This window comes from Salmo salar, chromosome ssa22 (assembly GCF_905237065.1).
Source record: "Salmo salar chromosome ssa22, Ssal_v3.1, whole genome shotgun sequence".
NCBI classification, from domain to species: domain Eukaryota; kingdom Metazoa; phylum Chordata; class Actinopteri; order Salmoniformes; family Salmonidae; genus Salmo; species Salmo salar.
Window position 1 is genome coordinate 33,619,823 of NC_059463.1, and position 24,188 is coordinate 33,644,010.

Consider the following 24,188-nt stretch of genomic DNA (forward strand, 5'->3'; position numbering starts at 1 on the left):
CCATACACATCTAAACACAACACACATATACAAACACACGTGTCTAGTACGGTTACAGTACAAGATTTGCATTCCCGGGTAATATGATTACATTTACATTTAAGTCATTTAGCAGATGCTCTTATCCAGAGCGACTTACAAATTGGTGCATTCACCTTATAATATCCAGTGGAACAACCACTTTACAATAGTGCATCTAAATCTTTTAAGGGGGGGTTAGAAGGATTACTTTATCCTATCCTAGGTATTCCTTAAAGAGGTGGGGTTTCAGGTGTCTCCGGAAGGTGGTGATTGACTCCGCTGTCCTGGCGTCGTGAGGGAGCTTGTGTGAGGTGAGTTTCTGGTTACAGCAAGGCAGCTCAAGGAGTCACCGCCTTCTCTTTTGATAGTTGTGCACATAAACAACTCTTGACACAGGGCAGGCGTCATGACCCACTGCCCTGCCAATAGACCTGTGTGGTTTGGCATGAAATGTTGTGAACTTGAAAGGGATTAGTACAGTATAGTGACATAATTTATCTTTATTATGCATTGGCAGCAGTTAGGAGCCTTTTGTCTTTTGGTAGGCTGTCATTGTAAATAAGAATGTGTTCTTAACTGACTTGCCTAGTTAAATAAAGGTTAAATAAAAGTTTTAAATTCATTCTCTGCTCAATGTTGCCCCCTTGTGGTAATATGAAAGCCATGCTCACTCCAAACCCACTGTTGATTTACTGTTTAAACTCACAACTACAATCGAGACAAGTACACTTTTGAATTTTTAAAAAAAGAATACAAAATTGCAGTCAAGCCTGCCCACCATTGGGGTGAATTAGATAGAAGTTCTGAGGAATTTGGGATTACAGGACAGTTCTCATAGACCATAAATCGTAGGCTACTCAATATAGGTGGGTGTTCTTTGAAAAGCAAGGGCCAACCGGAAGTTTAAGGCTTTTTCAGCACTTTCCTACTTGAGTTTCTAAACATTTTCATTATTGGACATTGTTTCCACGTCTTTCAACATTCAGTCGACAAATGACCAATGCTGTTGTGTTACTGTTTAATAATAATTTTGTTATAGTGTCATGATACATTATGATACAAGTATAATTGTATGATTGTATGAAGTATGATTGATTTTGATATTAGCCCTTTTATCAAGCAGGGAGCACATTTGTGCAAAAATGCTGTATATCAAAATGCCATGAAGTAGCCCAGTCAGCAGTAAAACTGAAAACTGCATAAAAATGGGGATTGCTAAAACTCCTGAAGGTTCCTCTCCTCCCCTTCCTCCACTCCTGTACTGTACATTGCACTCGTCTGGTTTCTCAGAGACAAAGCCTGTCTCCCCCTTCCCTTCCGTCTCAACATGTTCCTTCTCCCAACCCTCCAGCCAGCCAGCATCCCCCAACCCCACCCCACAGTGCCCCAAACAGAGGGAGCCTGATGAGGCAGCAGCACCTGGATGTGAGTCTCAGCAAGTGTGTGGAGCCTGGAGGTCAGGGCCCCCTGCCAGGCAGCCCCAGTCCAGCCCCTCGCAGAGAGGGCCCAGCCCAGCTAGCTACGAGGTAATTTCCTGTTTCTCTCTCCCTCTACCTCCGTCCTGCAGAGCTACTAAACAGATGGGCTGTTTATTCAGCAGGGCAGACTCCCCCCAGTTGCCATAGTAACACATCTGACACATTTTCACATAGTAAAGACAAAAAAAGGGTGTTGTGGTCATTAAAAGCAGGCATTCCCCAATCCTGATCCTGTGTTTCTACTTATATTTTTAGCAATGGGACACTTTCAGGGAGGAACAATGTGTACAGTGCTTTTAACTCAACAACAAATTAAGAAAAGTTAAATATTTGGACATCTACAATTCTGAAATTACCAGCTGTCTGGGATCATCGCGGGCATGGGTAGGGCTCAGGCTTAAAATTCATGCCTGTGCAGGGCTCTATTGGAGTGTTAGATGCTACTGTAGGGCAGTAGGGCACCAATAAGCAAGCCATGTACACAGAGCCATGCAGTTCTACAAGTCACAGTTAGAGGGAAGTCCTACACATACGGAGTTGGCACCCAAAAATCCAAGCGAAATGTCTTTATTTTTTAACACCTACATACAGTAGTATAGTCTCTTCCTTCATAACAATCTTCTTTTTCTCTTTGTCATATTCACAATCTTTCTTAATTACATTTTCAGTTTGATACCTAGACTGGAGTTCCACCTGTGCTTTCTGTGACAAAAATTTGAAAAGTCTCTCAGACTGCTCTGTTTCATATCCACCTCCACTCTCTGTTAATGACTAGAATGATTCCATTTAAAATTCCAGTTTGACAAAGCATGAATCCATGATCGAGTTAAAGGCGGAACAGCTCAACTGCCATCCATACCTGTCTTCTCTTTCTATCAATTCCATGGTGGATCCTACTGGATTACCTGGTATCTTTGGATTACCTGGTATCTTTGAACCCCACTTTTCACTTTCCCCTAGTTCCTTTCCACTCCTACTCCCTCTACCTTCACCATTCTCTCTGATGATCTGAGCTTGATTGTGCATGGCAAGCATTAGCATTGGGCTTTTATTACAGTCATAAAGATTTAGAGTGAAGGGATATATCAGCTCAGAGCACACCAAATTAGTTAACAATGCATTATCTGCCCTTTTATGGCAGCTATAACTCTCGTTCTGCCTCCGATTGGGAGAGAATGGGAGAGGGAGAGAGGTCTCTGATCACTACTTTCTTTCCTTTTCTGTCTCCCTTTCCTCCAACCCTAACCACTCAGCCCCTACCCAGATGCCGTCGCAATATTCGCTCTCACTCTCCTACTCTCTTCTCTTCTATCCTATCATCTCTCCCTTCTGCTAAATCCTTCTCCTTTCTGTCTCCTGATTCTTCCTCTTCGACCCTACTCTCCTCCCTTTACGCATCCTATGACTCGCACTGTCCCCTTTCCTCCCGGCCGGCTCGGCCCTCCCTTCCTGCTCCGTGGCTGAGTGACTCATTGCGAGCTTACAAAACAGGGATGCGAGCAGCTGAGCGAAAATGGAGGAGAACTAAACTTCCGGAGGAACTATCATCCTTTCACTCCCTCCTCTTCCTCTGTATCTGCTGCTAAAGCCACTATATATCACTCTAAATTTTCACGCTTATGCCTAACCCTAGGAAACTCTTTTCCACCTTCTCCTCCCTCCTTAATCCTCCACCCCTCCCTCCTCCCTCTCTGCTGACGAATTTGTCAATCACTTTGAAAAAAAGGTTGACGACATCCGCTACTCATTCACTCAGCCTATTGAGTCCACTGGTCTCATTCACACAGAACTACCTTATATATCTTATAGATCTGTCATTCTGATTGAAGGCAAGTGTAAGAAGCAGTAGATATATATATATATTTTTTTTTTTGGGGGGGGGGATTTTATTAGGATCCCCATTAGCTGTTGCAAAAGCAGCAGCTACTCTTCCTGGGGTCCACACAAAATATGAAACATAATACAGAATGAGATAATACAGAACATCATTAGACAAGAACAGCTTAAGGACAGAACTACATACATTTTTAAAAAGGCACATGTAGCCTACATATCAATGCATACACACAAACTATCTAGGTCAAATAGGGGAGAGGCGTTGTGCTGTGAGGTGTTGCTTTATCTGTTTTTTTAAACCAGGGTTGCTGTTTATTTGAGCAATATGAGATGGAAGGAATTCACTTTCTTGAATTTGTTCTGGATTTGGGGAATGTGAAAAGACCCCTGGTGGCATGTCTGGTGGGATAGGTGTGTGTGTCAGAGCTGTGTGTAAGTTGACTATGCAAACAATTTGGGATTTTCAACACATTAATGTTTCTTATAAAAAGAAGAAGTGATAGAGTCAGTCTCTCCTCAACTCTTAGCCAAGAGAAACTGGCATGCATAGTATTTATATCAGCCCTCTGATTACAATGAAGAGCAAAGCGTACTGCTCTGTTTTGGGCCAGCTGCAGCTTAATATATGTTCTATGTGCGGTATTTCTATGCTTCCCTTTCTGAAGATTCGTTTTTGAGACTTTTACTTTCGGTTTTGTTCACCAGCTTCAAACAGCTGAAAATAAATAAAATATTTTTGGTTATGGAAAAGATATTTCACAGCTGTTTAGACAGAACAATGACTCTCTAAACTATAATTGTTTGTTTTGTCACAAACTGAAATTGGATATTTTAGAAATACAAAATTAGCCCAATATTGGACTAAAGGAACCCAACGTTACTCCTTAGTCCAGAGACTAAGCTCTGTAAGCCAAAAACTTAATCAAAACGTGAATCAATTCTCAATTGAGGTACAGTTCTAAAACTGAACTAAAATATGAACACAAATTGCAACAATTGAAAAGATTTTACTAAGTTACAGTTCATAAAGGAAATCAGTAAATTTTAATAAATAAATTAGGCCCTAATCTACGGATTTCACATGACTGGGCAGGGGCACAGCCATGGGAGGGCCTGGGAGGGCATTGGCCCACCCACTTGGAGCCAGGTCTACCCACTGGGGAGCCAGGCCCAGCCAATCAGAATTAGTTTTTCCCCACAAAAGGGCTTTATTACAGACAGACATAATGGGACCAACACTTTACATATTGCATTTATATTTTTGTTCAATATAAAAACAAATCCCTATACTTCCATATCACATCAAAATAATTTCACAAATGCAAAATGCACTGAACATGGTTAACCGGTTAACAGTTGCAGCCGACAGTATTTTTCAGTAACAACACGTTTGTGGCTTTCCTCTTCCGTTTACACGCAGGTGTTCGGAGACGCAGATAGCTAATTACACAGGTATTCCACTGTCTTCCGTCTGTTTTCTGTAAACAAGCACTGCAACATGGAAATATGGCCGGTGGGAATCCTAACCCTATAAAAGGTGTGTATCAATAACAAAACCATTTTTTTTTGTTTTTTTGCTGATATGACAGCAGGGGCTAAGATGAAGAAAAAAAAATACCATGACAGACTTAAGTCGATCTCAGGTCGATTGTCTGTGGCCAACTTAACCTCCCCTTTCAAATCAAATCAAATTTTATTGGTCACATACACATGGTTAGCAGATGTTAATGCGAGTGTAGCGAAATGCTTGTGCTTCTAGTTCCGACAGTGCAGTAATATCTAACAAGTAAATATAACAATTCCCCAACAAGTACCTAATACACACAAATCTAAAGGGGTGAATAAGAATATGTACATAAGTATATGGATGAGCGATGGCCATGCGGCATAGGCAAGGTGCAGTAGATGGTATTATAATACAGTATATACATGTGATATGAGTAATCTAAGATATGTAAACAATATTAAAGTGGCATTGTTTAAAGTGGCATTGTTTAAAGTGACTAGTGATCCATTTATTAAAGTGTCCAGTGATTGGGTCTCAATGTAGGCAGCAGCCTCTCTGAGTTAGTGATTGCTGTTTAGCAGTCTGATGGCCTTGAGATAGAAGCTGTTTTTCAATCTCTCAGTCCCAGCTTTGATGCACCTGTACTGACCTCACCTTCTGGATGGTAGCGGGTGAACAGGCAGTGGCTCGGGTGGTTGTTGTCCTTGATGATCTTTCTGGCCTTCCTGTGACATCGGGTGCTGTAGGTGTCATAAGAGGGCAGGTAGTTTGCCCCCGGTTATGCGTTGTGCAGACCGCACCACCCTCTGGGGAGCCTTGCGGTTGAGAGCGGTGCAGTTGCCATACCAGGCTGTGATACAGCCCGACAGGATGCTCTCGATTGTGCATCTGTAAAAGTTTGTCAATGTTTTCGGTGACAAGCCAAATTGCTTCAGCCTCATGAGGTTGAAGAGGCGCTGTTGCGCCTTCTTCACCACACTATCTGTGTGGGTGGACCATTTCACTTTGTCCGTGATGTGTACGCCCAGGAACTTAAAACTTTCCACCTTCTCCACTGCTGTCCCTTCAATGTGGATAGGGGGGGTGCTCCCTCTGCTGTTTCCTGAAGACCACAATCATCTCCTTTGTTTTGTTGACGTTGAGTAAGAGGTTGTTTTCCTGACACCACACTCCAAATGCCCCCATCTCCTCCCTGTAGGCCGTCTCGTCGTTGTTGATGATCAGGCCCACTACTGTTGTGTCATCTGCAAACTTGATTGAGTTGGAGGCGGCCACGCAGTCGTGGGTGAACAGGGAGTACAGGAGAGGGCTGAGCACACACCCTTGTGGAGCCCCAGTGTTGAGGGTCAGCGAAGTGGAGATGTTGTTTCCTACCTTCACCAGCTGGGGGCGGCCGGTCAGAAAGTCCAGGACCCAGTTGCACAGGGCGGGGTTGAGACCCAGAGCCTCCAGCTTGATGATGAGCTTGGAGGGTACTATGGTTTTGAATGCTGAGCTGTAGTCAATGAACAGCATTCTTACATAGGTGTTATTTTTGTCCAGATGGGATAGGGCAGTGTGATGGCGATTGCATTATCTGTGAACCTGTTGGGGCGGTATGAAAACTGAAGTGGGTCTAGGGTGGCCGTTGATACGATCCTTGAGTAGCCTCTCAAATTACTTCATGATTGCAGAAGTAAGTCAGCCACGTCAGCCACGGAGAAGGAGAGGGGGGGACGCAGTCTTTGTTAGTGAGCCGCGACGGTGGCACTGTATTGTCCTTGAAGCGGGCAAAGAAGGTGTTTAGATTGTCTGGAAGCGTGACATCGGTGTCCGTGACGTGGCTATTTTTGTTTTTGTAGTCCGTAATTTCCTGTCGACCCTGCCACATACGTCTTGTGTCTAGGCCATTGAATTGCCACTCCACCTTGTCCCTGTACCTGCATTTTTCTTGTTTGATTGCCTTGCGGAGGGAATGACTACATTGTTTAAATTCAGTCAAATTTCCAGACCTGTTTCCATGGTTAAATGTGGTGGATCACGCTTTCAGTTTTGCGCGAATGCCACCATGCCATCCATGGTCTCTGGTTAGGGTAGGTTTTAATAGTCACAGTGGGTACCACATCTCCAATGCACATCTTAATAAATGCATTCACCAAGTCAGCGTATAGGTCAATGTTGTTCTCTGAGGCTGAACGGAACATATTCCAGTCCGCGTGATCAAAACAATCTTGAAGCGTGGCTTCCGATTGGTCAGACCAGCGTTGAATGGTTCTCGTCACTGGTACATCCTGTTTGAGTTTCATGTAAGAAAGTCATGACCATCATGCTTTTAGGGAAAGCAGATTATTTTGTACATGTATTAAACTTGACCAGTTCTAGTTGGAATTTGACCAGTGGCGGTCAGTGCCATTTAAGAGGGAGGATTAATTTATTTTTTATGAACATGGCCTTATTTCTATAACAGCATATTGGAAAACGGTCATTCATATTCCATTCACCCAATGTAACTGATAAGAGAATTATATAATAAAGGTAAATGAATAAAGAATCCAACCCTGTCACATAACTAATTAGTAGTTATGTAGCATGGGTAATGAATAATTAAAGTACTGAACGGAAGTCCCATAAGGTCTAGTAGAGCCCCGGAAGGGAGAGAAATGTGTGTGTGTGGGTGTGATTAGTGGGCCTAAGGGAACTGTAGACATGTGCGTGTGAAGAAACAGGGAGTAGCCTTCAAGGTTCCCCTAATCTCTGGGGAAAGGAACAGGCAGCGCTGGATAGTGATTAACAGTGGTGGGAAGTCCGGGGAGGGATACTATTCATCTACTGTTCGGGTGTATGGGTGTGCGTAGGATATCTACTGTTTGTGTGGAGGTATGTGCGTAAGCGGGGAGAGAGAATAAAATTAACTTCTTTGTGTAATGTTCGGCAGAACGTTCTCTGAATAAACCGTACAAACCTTTTGCAGATGCTGAGTCTTTGCCTAATTATTAACCAATTGTCTTACAAACCTTGGGAATTAGTCAAGGCTTATTGATTGTTAATTATTTGACAGCTTGGTCCTTCGAGAGCCGTATCTCAATACCTGCTCCTGTCATTCCATGGAGACACCGAAACCGTGCACGGGCGGATGAAATATCCGTAGATTAAAGACCTGGCCCCTTGCTGAGGGTTCTTTACAGGCCGGTGGCGAATTGGTATACGACAGAAGTGGTGACGAGATCTGACCAACATTGAAACCTCAGCTGCAAAAACATAAGGTCAGTGCTCTTTATTCACGGATTTGGGGGATAGCACCTGTATGATTGCATTAACAATAATAGATAAGTATAGCAAATGGGTAGAAGCGTTACCAACTTACTTGGTGGACACGAATAGGGTAGCTAAAATATGAGGTCAAAATATTATCCCTAGAGTGGTTTAGTAGGATCTATCTCTTTAAATTATGAATTACATTTAGCTAATCAGGTAGAACAAATAGAATGCCAGAGTTAGAGAGACCAGAACAGGTAGACATAGAAGTTGAAGATATACTAACAGACACATGAGAAGACTGTTTGTTAACCAAACCCGTATGTCCAAGATTTTGTGTCCAACAGGTGAATTACAGGAGAAGGTGATTCACTCAATCCAACCAGAAGACTGGGTGTGGATCCAGTCCCTGAGGAGAAAAAACTGAAAGCAGCCCCATACCAGGTTCTGTTAAACCACTGCCTTTGCCATTAGAAAAGCTGAGAGAGTCCCTTGGGTCCACATTATCCACTGCAAGAAGGTATGTACACATATGAGCACTGCTGATCACAAACAGAGTTAGGAGAAGAACCGAGTACCAACAGAGTCCGGGGGTTACCTCCTTAACCTGTCTGGGCTAGGGGGCAGTATTTTCACGGCCGGATGAAAAACGTACCCAATTTATACAGGTTACTACTCTGGCCCAGAAACTAGAATATGCATATTATTAGTAGATTTGGATAGAAAACACTCTGAAGTTTCTAAAACTGTTTGAATGGTGTCTGTGAGTATAACAGAACTCATATGGCAGGCAAAAACCTGAGAAAAAGTCAACCAGGAAGTGGAGGATCTGAGAATTGTAGTTCTTCTTTCTAGTCCCTTTCGAAACTACAGTATCCGTGGGGTTACGTTGCACTTCCTAAGGCTTCCATTGGCTGTCTAAAGCCTTCAGAAAGTGGTTTGAGCATTCTCCTGTCACTGGGCAGATAATAGGAGCTCAGTTTCAGAGTGGTCTGCCTGGCAACAAAGGGATTGGACATGCACGGATATGCTTCTTTTTCTCCTTGAATGAATAAGCTATTGTCCGGTTGGAATATTATCGCAATTTTATGTTAAAAATACCATAAAGATTGATTTTAAACATCGTTTGACATGCTTCTAAGTACGGTAATGGAACATTTTGACTTTTCGTCTCTGGTTCCGCACTCGCGCGTTATGCCTTTGGATAAGTGATCTGTACGCACGAACAAAACGGAGGTATTTGGACATAAATATGGATTATTTGGAACAAAAACAACACTTCTTGTGGAAGTAGCAGTCCTGGGAGTGCATTCTGACGAAGATCAGCAAAGGTAAGAGAATATTTCTAATACTAATTCTGAGTTTAGTTTGCCACGAACTTGGCGGGTGTCTGTATAGCTCACCGTGATGGCTGAGCTATGTACTCAGAATATTGAAAAATGAGTTTTCTCCAAATCTACTAATAATATGCATATTCTAGTTTCTGGGCCAGAGTAGTAACCTGTTTAAATTGGGTACGTTTTTCATCCGGCCGTGAAAATACTGCCCCCTAGCCCAGACAGGTTAATCCTAATAAAATACCAAATACCAAAAGTGATCTTGTGTTACTTTTCATTTCATTTTTTACTCTTTATTTAGCAAACATTTTCTTAACTCTATTTCTTGAACTGCATTGTTGGTTAAAGGCTTGTAAGTAAGCATTTCACGGTAAGGTCCACACCTGTTGTATTCGGCGCATGTGACAAATTTGATTTGATTTTGATTCTATTGGACAAATTCAGGTGTTTATCCCCATTTCGTTCCTTTTGCTTCTGTTTAAGAAACGTTTTAACAGAATCGGCGCAATCAGTACACCCCTGATCACATGCAAATACAGTTTCCTTTCATACCATACACATAAACAGCTCGTTGTATATATAATTCCTTCTCGCAACTATCTCCTCCTCTCACCTTTTCCCTTCACTTGTAGACTTCAGTGCATAACACATCAGCTGTGTGTGACCAGGCGAAAAATCCTTTCCAAGCCAAACCTTCATATCATGACCTCTAACCGATACACAGCCTACGGTCATTCCCTGTGGCTCAGTAGGTAGAGCATGGTGTTTGTAACGCCAGCATGGTGTGTGCAACGCCAGGGTTGTGGGTTCGATTCCCACGGGGGGCCAGTAGAGAAAAAAAGAAGAAAAAAAATGTATGAAATGTATGCATTCACTACTGTCAGTCGCTCTGGATAAGAGCGTCTGCTAAATGACTAAAATGTAAAATGTACATCGCTGTCAGGTCATAGTCAACATAGCTACTAGAACTAACGTGTTAGTAAACCCACTACAATCATGCAGTACAGTGCAGTAAGCAGCAATCAGTTAAACAGTTACCTTGACTTGGAAGAGTTCAATCGTTGGATATCCGAAGCCAGTTAGCTAACATTGCATCCCTCTCTGTTTGTGCTGTGTGTTTGAGTATCCTAAACGAGCTAGCTGCATTTGACACTAGCTAAGTAAGTGAAAGTGAAAAAATATATACTATGAAATATAACCAACTCTCTCTCTTCTCCTTAATTTTGGGAGAAATTACTTTTTTTCAAAACTGTTCAGCTATTGTCTTTTTCTCTCTTTGAGTCAACTACTCACCACATTTTATGCACTGCAGTGCTAGCTAGCTGTAGCTTATGCTTTCAGTACTAGATTCATTCTCTGATCTTTTGATTGGGTGAACAGTTTATGCTGCAAGAGCTCTGATAGGTTGGAGGATGTCATCAGGAAGTTGTCATAATTACTGTGTAAGTCTATAGAAGGGGGTGAAAACAATGAGCCTCCTAGGTTTTTTTAAGTTAATGTACCCAGTGGAGGACATATGCTAGCCTTTTAGGGACAGACGTTCCGCTAGCGGAACGCCTCACCAATATCCAATGGTAGAGCATGGCGCGAAATACAAATACCTCAAAAATGCTATAACTTCAATTTCTCAAACATATGACTATTTTACACCATTTTAAAGACAAGACTCTCGTTAATCTAACCACATTGTCCGATTTCAAAAAGGCTTTACAGCGAAAGCAAAACATTAGATTATGTCAGGAGAGTACCCTGCCAAAAATAATCACACAGCCATTTTCAAAGCAAGCATATATGTCACAAAAACCAAAACCACAGCTAAATGCAGCACTAACCTTTGATGATCTTCATCAGATGACACTCCTAGGACATTATGTTATACAATACATGCATGTTTTGTTCAATCAAGTTCATATTTATATCAAAAAACAGCTTTTTACATTAGCATGTGATGTTCAGAACTAGCATACCCACCGCAAACTTCCAGTGAATTTATTAAATTACTCACGATAAACGTTCACAAAAAACATAATTATTTTAACCTGTTGGGGGTAGGGGGGGAGTAGGGAAGTATTGACACGGCCGGATAAAAAATCTTCTCAGGTTTTGGCCTGCCATATGAGTTCTGTTATACTCACAGACACCATTCAAACAGTTTTAGAAACGTTAGAGTGTTTTCTATCCAAATCTACTAATTGTATGCATATTCTAGTTTCTGGGCAGGAGTAGTAACCAGATTAAATCGGGTACGTTTTTTATCCGGCCGTGAAAATACTGCCCCCTATCCCAAACAGGCTAGCTGTCCTCCGGCTACACCATGGTGCTACCTTACAGAATTCTGATGAGGCTATTGTAGACCTTCCTTGTAAAACTGTGTTTAATAAATTATTTGGTGATAACTTGAATGCACCTGGAGAGGAATACTTACATTGCATAGAATACACAAGCCGACTAGGAAAATAGGTAAACCATAAATCAGTTCTACCTCATTTCTATCAACATGTTTTTTCCAGAGGGAAAAAACTTCTAGATCACCTGTACTCCACACACAGAGATGCGTACAAAGCTCTCCCTCGCCCTCCATTTGGTAAATCCGACCACAATTCTATCCTCCTGATTCCTGCCTACAAGCAAAAATTAAAGCAGGAAGCACAAGTGACTCGGTCTATATAAAAGTGGTCAGATGAAGCAGATGCTAAACTACAGGACTGTTTTGCTACCACAGACTGGAACATGTTCCGGGATTCTTCCAATGGCATTGAGGAGTACACCACATCAGTCACTAGCTGTATCAATAAGTGCATCGAGGATGTCGTCCCCACAGTAACTGTACGTAACTGTACGTACATACCCCAACCAGAAGCCATGGAATACAGGCAACATTCGCACTGATCTAAAGGGTAGAGCTGCCGCTTTCAAGGTGCGGGACTCTAACCCGGAAGCTTATAAGAAATCCTGCTATGCCCTCCGACGAACCATCAAACAGGCAAAGCGTCAATACAGGGCTAAGATTGAATTGTATTACACCGGCTTGTATTGTACTACACAGACTACAAAGGGAAGCACAGCTGCGAGCTGCCCAGTGACACGAGCCTACCAGATGGGCTAAATCACTTCTATGCTCGCTTCGAGGCAAGCAACACTGAGGCATGCATGAGAGCATCAGCTGTTCCGGACGACTGTGTGATCACGCTCTCCGTAGCCGAGGTGAGTAAGACCTTTAAACAGGTCAACATTCACAAGGCTGCGTGAAGCATGTTGTGCAAATGCCCTCCTTATATATCATTAGGTAAAACGTTAGATTATCTTTATTACAAATCCCCCTCTACAAATCCCCCTCTTCACGTCTGCAAGACGTGACAAAAAAGAACAAGCTGCAGCACAGCGGGAGTGAAAACAAACAAACGGAAGTACACAAATTTGTCAGAGACCAATTTTGTGAGTCCCCCTCTTCACGTCTCACCTCAGCAGATAGCTTGTCAAGTCTCAATAGGGATTAAAATCATATCATTACCATTACAATCCACCCGTTTTGCTAGATATTTCACATACATTATAACACATCTATTTTGATTGGATTCAGAAATTTCACACAAATTCAAACTAATTCATGCATCCCAATAGATGGTCTCATTTAACATGTGCTCCTCATATTTGAATGAATCCTCCACCTTGCTCGGCGGTAGGTACTTGTCGTCTCATTGATCTGAACTTTGACTCGGTCCGTAGCTCACCATCTGCTCCGTTATCATCTCTCTAGAGTTCTGGTGATTAAACCTCTTGCACACGGGACCAAACAACAACCACACAACCCAAACACACTCATACAGGTGAAAGCTGCCCATAATACAGTTCTTACAACACTTTTCCATTTCCCAAACATGGGATGTGTTATCAGGAATGTACGTGCAGCAATGAACCTAATCATTCTACCTACACTGCCCTCTTCTGCCAATAACATATCGAGAGTCAGTGTATTTTACCAGGTCATGAGGGAGGTGGCGGATAATTGGTCAGAGAACCTCTTTACTGCATCCCCGTTTTCATTCATGAATCTCTGTTGATTATAAAAGACGTCATTAATCCAATCCACATTTCTATTTATTGTCAACCACCGAAATAATGTAGTGTTAAAGCCTTCACATATTTGATTCATAGCTTTGTATTCATCTGGAACTTCCCTGAGGATGCCAATAGCATCCCTCTAGACAAAGCTACTCCCATCCTGGTCAAAACTCCTCCTGTGCCTACTTTAGCCCCCTATAACTGGCCTCTGATGACTAACTCGAACTGGTTGGACCAATAACCCCAGGGCGCAAGCTAACCACCCTTTGTGGTAATTTCCGTCGTATGCGTCCTTTGCTGGTACTAGCCCACCCTTCATGAGTTATAGGTGCTGTGAGGTTAAGAATGTTCTATTCATCTCTCAAACCTAAGTCAGTCACATTACCAATTACCTTTCAGTCATTAAAATCATCAAAGTTCTCGGTGCCATTCTTGTATCTATAACACTGGTATTCATCCGGAATTTAGGTGAACTGAGGTGGGTTGGCTGAGTACTTGAATCTGGCCAACCCCAATTCCTGTACAGTTGTCTGCTTCCCCAGGAAATTGTTAAATGTTTACCTTAAATTCTACATCTTGATCTTCTTTGATTCCTTATTCTGTATGTCACTCATCAGTGTATTATATAGTTTATCTTATACTTCTTCTCAATGACAACGGTATCGTATGATTAGTACCGTAAGGTGGTGGATCTGAATGTATCAGAAAGGTTACCAAGACTACGATGCAGCTCAGAGTCTCTACTATTCCCAAAAACCGCCAACCCTCTCCTGCCCTTAGTCTCTCTGCTAGGTACCACCCCATACTCACACCTCTAGGAGCACACACAGTGATGAACGGTCGGGATAGGAAATCTTCGTTAAGGAGGTAACCCCCGGACCCTGTTGGTATCGGTTCTTCTCCTAACTCTGTGTGTGATCAGCAGGGTTCATATGTGTACATACCTCCTTGCAGTGGGTAACGTGGACCCAAGTGACTCTTTCAGCTTTTCTAATGGAAAAGGCAGTGGTTTAACAGAACCTGGTATGGGCCTTCCCAACGGGACTGCTACCAGTCTTTTCTCCTCAGGGACTGGATCCACACCCAGTCTCCTGGTTGGATTGAGTGAATCACCTTCTCCTGTAATTCACCTGTTGAACACAAAATCTTGGACATACGGGTTTGGTTAACAAACAGTCTTCTCATGTGCTCTGCTAGTATTTCTTCAATTTCTATGTCTACCTGTTCTGGTATCTCTATTCTCCCTAACTCTGGCATTCTATAGGCTCTACCTGATTAGCTAAACTGTCATCCATCATTTAAAGAGATAGATCCCAGTATCAACACTAGGGATTATATCTTGTCCTAATATTCTAGCTACCATAATCATGTCCACCAAGTAAGTTGGGAACGCTTCTACCCATTTGCTATACTTATCTGTTATTGTTAAACACCCCTCCTTCCCCTCAATTCGGAATAGTTCAATAAGTCAATTTCCAAAAGTTGGAATGGATATTCTACAACAAACAATTTGTTTAAGTAATTATCCTAACCTGTTCTATCGCCTCTAACGATTGCTCTATCATACTCCCCCTATTTATACATGGCTCAAGCCATGTATAAATATTGCTGCATATCTAAACAAATTATCCTTATGTCAGTCCTTCTCTTGTAGGATTTCCCCCTTTCATTTTCCACATGTCCAATTCTCCCTGGGGCCTTCATCCTTGGCTATCATTTAACAATCCTCTGTCAAGTTTCTTATCGTCTTTAAGATTTATCTATGCTGCTTTGTATGGTTTTAAATGTCTATGTGCTTGTCTGTGTAAATAGTAACTTTTCTCTCCTTTCTTATTTCACCGGTTCTAGTCAATGCTACTATTTCGGCCCACTGTGCAGAATAGTGTCTGGGCAATGGTTCAGTGTCTAACACCTGAAACCAACTAAGCTTTCATTGCCCTTTTAGTTATGGTAACAATTACTTTCAACAAAATGATCATATCTCCTCCTAGCGAATTTACCAAACATAAACTTCAAATCAAAACTAAAATACATGCCTGCCAATGGAGCCGATAGTCTCTCATTGAATTAATATCCTAAAGCTAAGTTAACCAAATTCTCTTCCTATCTACTCCTGCTGGCCCCCCTCCTTTCTTCCTGCTACTCCCCAAACCTCAAGGTTTCAGCAGTGCAGGGGAGGATCTCTCTGTCTGCCCTTCTATCTGTCTCCAGCTTTTTCTCATAATATGGTTGTTTCCAAATATTGACTAAATGTCTCATTGTCTCCTTGGTTGCACTCCTGAACTTTAGAAAAATCAACCTGTCTAGATATTGCATATCTACTTAAATTTATCTCGATACCCTCAATAATCCTGGATCACCTACAGATGTCATGTATCCCTGTTCTGTTGACATAAGTCTACCATTATTAAACTTATTCACAACAAAATATAGTAATACTAGTATATCAATTCCACAGCCTTGTTGTGTTAAATCTCTTCCACTGCTTACAACCACAGCTGACTTCCTAAGGGAAAATAAACATCTGAACTACCATAAAGGAAAATTAATGTACCCTTATTGTTCTAGGAAAATAGACTTAAGAAAGCCTACCCTTATTCTAAGGCTTTGCCCTTTTAGTCTTCTCATTGGTTCAAATTATCAATTGTCTCTAAGAACTTTAACTCCATCATAATTATCAGTTCTACAAATTCCCTTAAAATCAATAACACCAATGACCTTAAATTCACCATCCAAATGGCTTTTCAATGTGGCTGATCAGACCACACCGGAAAAGTCACCAGAGGGGTTAAAAGTCCCACCCCCTTTTCAGAACCGTGTTTCTTACTATATTAGACAAATGAAGCTAGTACCTTTATCTACATTTTGTATCTCAATTTCCCAGAACATTCCCTATTAAAATAATTTCACGTGCTTAATCAAAACTCAGAAAACAAAACTTCAAAATGCCATGTGTGTCTACGCCTTTAAGATATCCTGTCCCTAGGAACTTTTCCCCAAAGAGCTAAGCGCTCCTTATTCCATAAAATAACCGCTTGGTCAACATTTCCTCATACTACACCGATTCAGAAACCCAAAAGTTAACTACAAACAAAACCTAAAAATACTTATACTTCCATTGTATTCCCCCAATCATTAGTTTTAAACTTAATTGAACATGCGCTACCCTTGGATACAATACTGTACTTCAATCTATGAAACCCCATATTTTAACGTACTATTTAACCAATTTGACCCAAGATTGCTTAAAACCTTAAAACCCTTTCAGTTTGTCTGCAAACCAGCCCATTCTGTTTGCTAGGAATACCCTGCCATTATACACAACTGTGTTCAATGTGCACCTTCCCAGTTAATTATAAAATTAACTCCACCTGTAATTCACTTTAATGACTTGACATTTTTCCACGTAATGGAAACAGAGTATAATGTTTAAATACATAAACTTCCTTTTCTAATGCACTGGTGTTACCTAAACATTCAAACCAAGAATCAATAACCAGCTTCACATTTATGAAATATCCAAGACTTTAAAAGTAACATGTAAATCGCCATACTTATAAAAATAACATCATTCAACTCTTTCTCTGTATGCCATTTCCAGCAACAGACATCGTATTATATCAAAATTCCCTCGCTATTATTTTCTAATTAGTTAGCCTTTCAATTTAAACTAATCAAGCTATCAAAACGTTACATTTATATCTTAAGCAACCGTGTCTCTCCAGGCAAAACATATCTTCTTACATTTTAGTCCCATGGTGCATGGGCTGGGATCCGAACCCGGGCCTCCCGCGTGGCAGGCGTGAAAACTAAACTATTCGAATGCATACTCGGGTTCAGTGTCTTCCACCTGAAGCAAAGGAAACATTAGGCCCCTATCAGCCTGACCAGGGTCAATAGCGGTGGTGATCAGCCTAGTAGTGTACACTCACAAAAATAACAAACAGGGGAGCTGATATCCCCAGCCTCTCCCAGGGAGGGAGGTACCCCGACCCTGGGCGTGGTGCCTTAGGTCGTGGAAACGGAAGCCATTGTCCCATTTTCCCCAACTAAGGTTTCAGTGGTTGGAATCGAATTTATGTAGGGCGCGCAAATCGGCCCTGGTTTCAGTCAAAGTTCTGGAAGGGGTTGGGGCTGGAGTGCAATGTGTAAGGTGGTGCCAAGGTGCTCCTGATTTACCTTTGACCTGGACAGACTGTGAAGTAACTTCCTTCACTTCGTACGGCCCAGTCCACCTGGGTTCCAGCCACTTTCTCTTGTGGACCTTGACCCTCACCCAGTCCCCAACTTTTACCTTCAGTGGTGGCGAGTCTCCCAACACTCCCCCTCTTGGACCTTGCGGATCTGTGTGGAGAGAGATGCAGAAAGTTCCATCAGTTTTCTCACATACAGACATTACAATTTGTTGTACATCAAGGGCGGGCATATGACCTCCCTCCCTTGGTGGACCAGGCATATTCAAACCTGCACATACCTTAGCTATTTAGCCTTAAGGGTTTGAGTGGCGCGTTCCACTAACTTTGTATACTTAGCCCGTCGCTGGTTGGAACCAGCGATTTATTCACGGCGCGGACACTGACTTATCTCTGGTGCCCCACCCTCGTAAACAAAGTGTTATTCCTTGTCTAATCTCCCAGGCAATACCCACGGCACGGCGGCCTTTTCAATTTATCACCACAATCGTGTAGTCCAAATTAGGCTCTAACTTAATGTTCGGGGTCTCAAGGAACGGACCCTTATGTTACATACAATTACTCGACAGGGATTATACACTTTCACAATTGGTTATACAAATACAATTAAAACAAATTACGACACCTTCACTGACTACCGGGCAGCAAAGAAATTGACTGACATCCGGGACGGGGTTAACAATTATAGTGTCACGTCAGAAGGAGCCACACATTTATAATGTCACACCGAGCAGTAAATAATTTACTGACATTCGGGACGAGGCTGAATCAGCCTATTCTATAAGTTTAAACAATACCTATTCTAATACTCATTTCTTTCAGCCGAATGAATCTACCACTTTTTAAGTTTTCTGTATGACATGGGTAGATTGCAGCCGATTCCAAAATCAGTCCTCCCCCATACCAACAGTCGTTTCCCTAAAATTTGGGGCCACACAGGCCTGCTTATTTACTTTAAATAAACCTGAAAAATACGGGTGAATTTCAGCGGGTGGCCAGACCAGTCATTCCCCGAATCTCACAGATTTATGCTATCAATGTTGGGCCACACAGGCTCCGGGTCCACACAGGACCAGTCCACACAGGACGCCACACAGGCTCACAGATCCACACAGGATCGCCACACAGGCTACTAGTCCACACAGGACGCCTCACAGGCTTCTTTAAATAATTAAAAATCTATTCAGTCAAATATCTTTGAGTTCGGCCTTAACATTTTAATTACAGTTATTACAATTTAGACAACAATTCATACTCACGCACAGTACTACTGATCAGAATTTGGATAAGGCTACAATACAATATGCAGATTTTGTTTTAACAGGCTCTGCTTACCTTATTTAGTCGAGCTCGTTGATCAGTTTCCTGGGGCGGGCAGAATCGCCGATGTCTCCTGCGAACAGGTCACCCGTCCTTGCGAAATTGTCCCGAACTTGTCTCCTCCCACATCAACCACTAAATGGACCGAATTTCAGGAGTTTGAAACCATCCTCTGCTACCAATTTTGTTGATGAAAGTTACTTGAGAAGGAGACCAAGTCAAGACGCTGGACCAGGTGGATTCAGTATATAGTAAGGCTGTTTATTATGAGACAAAGATATTTGGCTGAGCGTGCACCGGCTCGTTCGTTTAGCTCTTAGGGAACTAGCAGAAGAGAGAGCCCCGAAACATGTTGTGCATTCATTTTATACATTGTATCTGTAATGTGATGACGTAGGTTGAGTCTGGTAGATTCGTTCTCCTGACTGGTCGTTGAGCAGTGGGCTGGTCCGGTCCTTGGGTGGTGTCGACTCCTCATTGGTCTTTGACAGTGTTCTTTGTTCTTGTCACCCAGCCCTCAGGGATGGGTGCTTGAGTGTGTGTGTATGTGTGTTTCTGCTGACCCATGTCTGTGTGTCTGTAGTCACAAGATGTTATGCGACACTGGCCGTCAGGTCATGGTCAGGGGATTTCCTGTTTTGTCAGTGCTGTGTGAAGCATGTTGTGCAAATGCCCTCCTTATATATCATTAGGTAAAACGTTAGATTATCTTTATTACACTAGCCGGCTAAACTAGAAGTACTAGTTAGTAACTTAGTCGAGGGCGCGCAGTGATGCTAGCAAGATTGGCTGGCTAACTAACTATCTAGCGCTCTCTGTGAGAACCTCTTAGGCTTGTGTCGCTGACTTTAAAGAGCTAACTAAGATATTTGCGTTAAAAATGCATTTTAACGGTACAGTAGACCATTTCTGGCGGTTGTAGTAACATATAACTATAGATAGATGTGCTATCTATAGCCATTACCGGTCTAACACATTTTGTTTCCCTGCTATTATTCATTTCAGTATCCCCGTGAGCCGGAGTAGCTCCGCAAGCTCTCCATTGGTGGGCTGAGTTTCGAGACCACCGACGAGAGTTTGCGGAACTATTTTGAACGATGGGGATCCCTCTCAGATTGTGTGGTGAGTATACATTTTTCATAATATTAGGGTATTTTGGCTTTCCTAATTGTATCAGCAAATTAACAGTGCCAATTCATTCCTCAGGTGATGACAGATCCAGTCACAAAGAGATCAAGGGGCTTTGGCTTTGTCACATACAGCTCAGTGGATGAAGTTGATGCATCAATGGAGGCTCGTCCTCACAAGGTTGACGGTCCAGAGAGGTAAACTATGTCTGATGTGACTACAAAACATAGAAACCAGCTGTTTTCATATATGTTGGGGTGGTGCTGGTGATTAATATGAAGTTGAACAGTGGTGAAATGTCCTTTTTGAGGATCTTCTGATTGTCTTTGAAGTGATTGAATGTAATGTGTGTTGGACAGGATTCCTCTAGGCCAGGTGCTCACACGACGGTGAAGAAGATCTTTGTGGGTGGAATCAAGGAGGACACAGAGGAGCACCATCTTAGGGACCACTTTAATCAGTTTGGCAAGATTGAAGTCATCGACATCATGACTGATAGAACCAGTGGGAAGAAGAGGGGATTTGCCTTTGTTACATTTGATGATCACGATTCAGTCAATAGGATTGTCAGTAAGTCAACACCATTGGTACAGAAAAGCTGCTGTTGTGTTTATTTTTTATTTATTTTTTAAATTCTGACCTTTATTTAAATAGGCAAGTCAGTTAAGAACAAATTCTTATTTTCAATGACTGCCTACTCGGGCCAAACCCCAATGATTTTTTTAGATGTTTCATTTTTTTTTCAGTTCAAGTAATTTACTGATATGTTTTTAACCATCTGTTTTCTCCCTTTGCAGTCCAGAAGTATCATACAGTGAATGATCACAACTGTGAAGTGAGGAAGGCTTTGTCAAAGGAAGAAATTAACCGATCAGGTAGGAATTGGAGAAGTTACAGACCAAAGTTATTTTGCCAACTCCTTGCTTCTCAGCAACAACTGAAGCTTTAAACGTGACTTTGAGAAAGTGTCTGACCAGTTTGATGCATGTCTTTCAGGGCCAAGAGGTGGACACTTTGGCAGAGGTGGTGGATATGGAGGTATATAATGATGAGAGGGGGGGATCGATACAGTTACATATCGAAAACATTTTTGGGACCATATTATAGTGCTACTTTATCTCCAAGTATTGATTTGTAAAAATAAGTGTGTGTGTGTGTGTATACAGTACCAGTCAAAAGTTTGGACACACCTACTCATTCCAGGGTTTTTCTTTATTTGTACTATTTTCTACATTGTAGAATAATGGTGCTTTGCTGGTGACACTGTCAGGGATTTCTTTATAATTCAAGGCACACTTAACCAGCATGGTTACCACAGCATTCTGCAGCAGTACACCATCCCATCTGGTTTGTGTGTAGTGGGACTATCATTTGTTTTTCAACAGGACAATGACCTAACACACCTCCAGGCTCTGTAAGGCTTATTTAACCAAGAAGAAGAGTGATGGAGTGCTGACCACAATCACCCAACCTCAACCCAATTGAGATGGTTTGGGATGAGTTGGACGGCAGAGTTAAGGAAAAGCAGGCAACAAATGCTCAGCATATGTGGGAACTCCTTCAAGACTGTTGGAAAAGCATTCCAGGTGAAGCTGGTTGAGAGAATGCCAAAAGTGTGCAAAGCTGTCAAGGCAAAGGGTGGCTACTCTGAAGAAACTAAAATATAAAGTTTATTTTGATTTTTATTCTTCTACAGTGTAGGAAATAGTAAAAATAAAGAAACCCTTGAATGAGTAGGCGTGCCCAAACTTTTGACTAGTACTGTGTGTGTGTGTGTGTGTAGGTAGAATTAGCTGACGCTAGTTGGCTGTACCTGTGCCAAAACTCCAGTATTTTTTGTATTTTTATCCTATAGCTTGTTGTCCATCCTTTTTAAATGGTGAACTAACATGTTTTCAGCACTTATTTCCATGACTGATCAAACTATTTTTCTCATGACTCTCTCTTGTCTCTGCAGCAGACATATAGTGAGCAATATGTTTGGAACATCAAATTGCAATAAAATCGCAGTATCGAATCGCAATACATATGCAATCGTAATACATATCGTAACGGCCCCTAAGTATTGTGATAATATAGTATCGTAAAGTCCCTGGCAATTCCCTGCCCTAGAGATATGAGCACTCGAGGGCTTTTATTACCATTTTAACCATATTCAGCCTTGTTCCACAGGGAATTCATGTACTAGTTGTTTTCCCTGGTGCAATGCAGGTGGCTTCAAGTTAGTCTGACACCAGTAAAGATCAATTCCCCCCCCCCCCAGGTGGTTTTGATGGAGGGCGAGGAGGTCGAGGATATGGTGATAACGATGGATATAATAACTATGGAGGCAATGGTGAGTTCCTCTGCCTAGTTTTTCAAGATATTCTAAATGAGAATGAGGGGGACGTTGTCGGTTTGTCCAAAAACTTAACTTGTTATACTTGTTTCCTTAGGTGTGGTGGCTATGGTGAAGGCCCCGGTGGGTATGGTGGCGGCAACCAGGGCTATGGCGGAGGCGGCGGCTTTGGCAACCCGGGTGGCAGCTGTGGAGGAGGATACAACAATGACAGGCGGTGGTGGTAACCACGGAGGTAGTAAGTCAATCACGCAAGCGTAAACTGCACATGTAAAAAGTGCCATCACTTAGTTTTGAATCTGGTTAGCTGTATGTAATGGATAGCTTGGATTGTAAAATGCCTTTTATCTGTGTCCTCTTGCAGGTAACTATAGAGCTAACGGTGGCGGCAGCAGCACAGCTGGTGGTGGTGCTGGAGATTGCAATGACTTTGGCAATTACAACAGCCAGTCGTCGTCCAGCTACGGCCCAATGAAAGGGGGTGGCAGCTATGGCAGTGGAGGGGGCAGGAGCAGCGGCCCATATGGTGGTGACGGTAAGTCCCATGTCGCTACACTTTCCCCTGACGTTAAAATAACTGAACTTAAGTCCCTGGTGTTGTAAGGAAGGAAGATAGAGGCTTTTCTCTAGTAGCTAGTCCCTTGAGTTGAGCATTTATGTGAGGCCTGGCCCATTCTCCAGGTGGTTATGGAGGGGGGCACCAGTGGTGGTTATGGAGGGGGGCACCAGTGGTGGTTATGGAGGGGGGCACCAGTGGTGGTTATGGAGGGGGCTCCAGTGGTGGTTATAGAGGGGGCTCCAGAGGCCGACGGTTCTGAGGTAAGCACTGTACTACAAACATTGTACTGCACCTCTTGATTGGATTGTTAAATGTCGTCTTGGAGCCCATACATTAGAGGAATTAAGATAGTCATTTCCACTATGTGGCTTCCTTGACAAGCACACGATGCAGCAGTTTTTAGAAATCAAAGCAGCACCTTCATGTGGCCAGTAAGCCTAGGGTCGGGGGCGATAATCAAATCATCATATACCGTGCGTGATACATGAACATTTGATACATGTGCTTAAATGTATTATCTGAGTTATGTATGGGGGATCCAGCAGCAAACCTTTATTTTCACAGAATCTACAGTGTATTCATACTCCTTAACATATTCTACGTTTTGTTGTTACAGCCTGAATTCAAAATTGATTAAATAGATTTTCACCCATATACACACAATACCCCACAATGACAAAGTGAAAGCATGTTTTTAGAAACTTTTGCAGATTTATTGAAAATGAAATACAGAAATATCACGTTTACGTAAGTATTCACACCCCTGAGAATCACATTTGGCAGTGATTACAGCTGTGAGTCTTTCTGGGTAAGTCTCTAAGACTTTTGCACACCTGGATTGTACAATATTTGCCCATTATCCTTTAAATATATTCAAGCTCTGTCAAGTTGGTTGTTGATCATTGCTATACACGGGTGGCAAGGCAGTTAACCCCCAACAACAACAACTGCTTCCCCGGGTGCCGATAACCTCGAATAAAGCAGCCCCCCCACACCTCTGATTCAGAGTGGTTGGGTTAAATGCGGAAGACACATTTTGGGTGAATGCATTGTTGTGCAACTGATTAGGTATACCCTTCCCTACAACCATTTTTCAAATCTTGCCATAGATTTTCAAGCAGATTTAAGTCAAAACTGTAACTCGGCCACTCAGGAACATTCGGTCTTTTCTTAGT

The 24,188-nt window shown here is 42.3% G+C and overlaps 1 protein-coding gene across 1 annotated transcript in view; it reads left to right on the forward strand.

Moving 5' to 3' along the window:
- Positions 1-23,272, forward strand: part of LOC106583249 (heterogeneous nuclear ribonucleoprotein A2 homolog 1) — a 40,670-nt gene extending 17,398 nt beyond the window's left edge. Inside the window, 10 exon segments of the mRNA XM_045705309.1 lie at positions 19,994-20,110; positions 20,195-20,329; positions 20,476-20,686; positions 20,914-21,006; positions 21,113-21,154; positions 22,380-22,455; positions 22,552-22,662; positions 22,664-22,692; positions 22,819-22,989; positions 23,136-23,272. Coding sequence (XP_045561265.1) covers positions 19,994-20,110; positions 20,195-20,329; positions 20,476-20,686; positions 20,914-21,006; positions 21,113-21,154; positions 22,380-22,455; positions 22,552-22,662; positions 22,664-22,692; positions 22,819-22,989; positions 23,136-23,272 — 1,122 coding nt within the window.
- Positions 23,273-24,188: the final 916 nt, after the last annotated feature.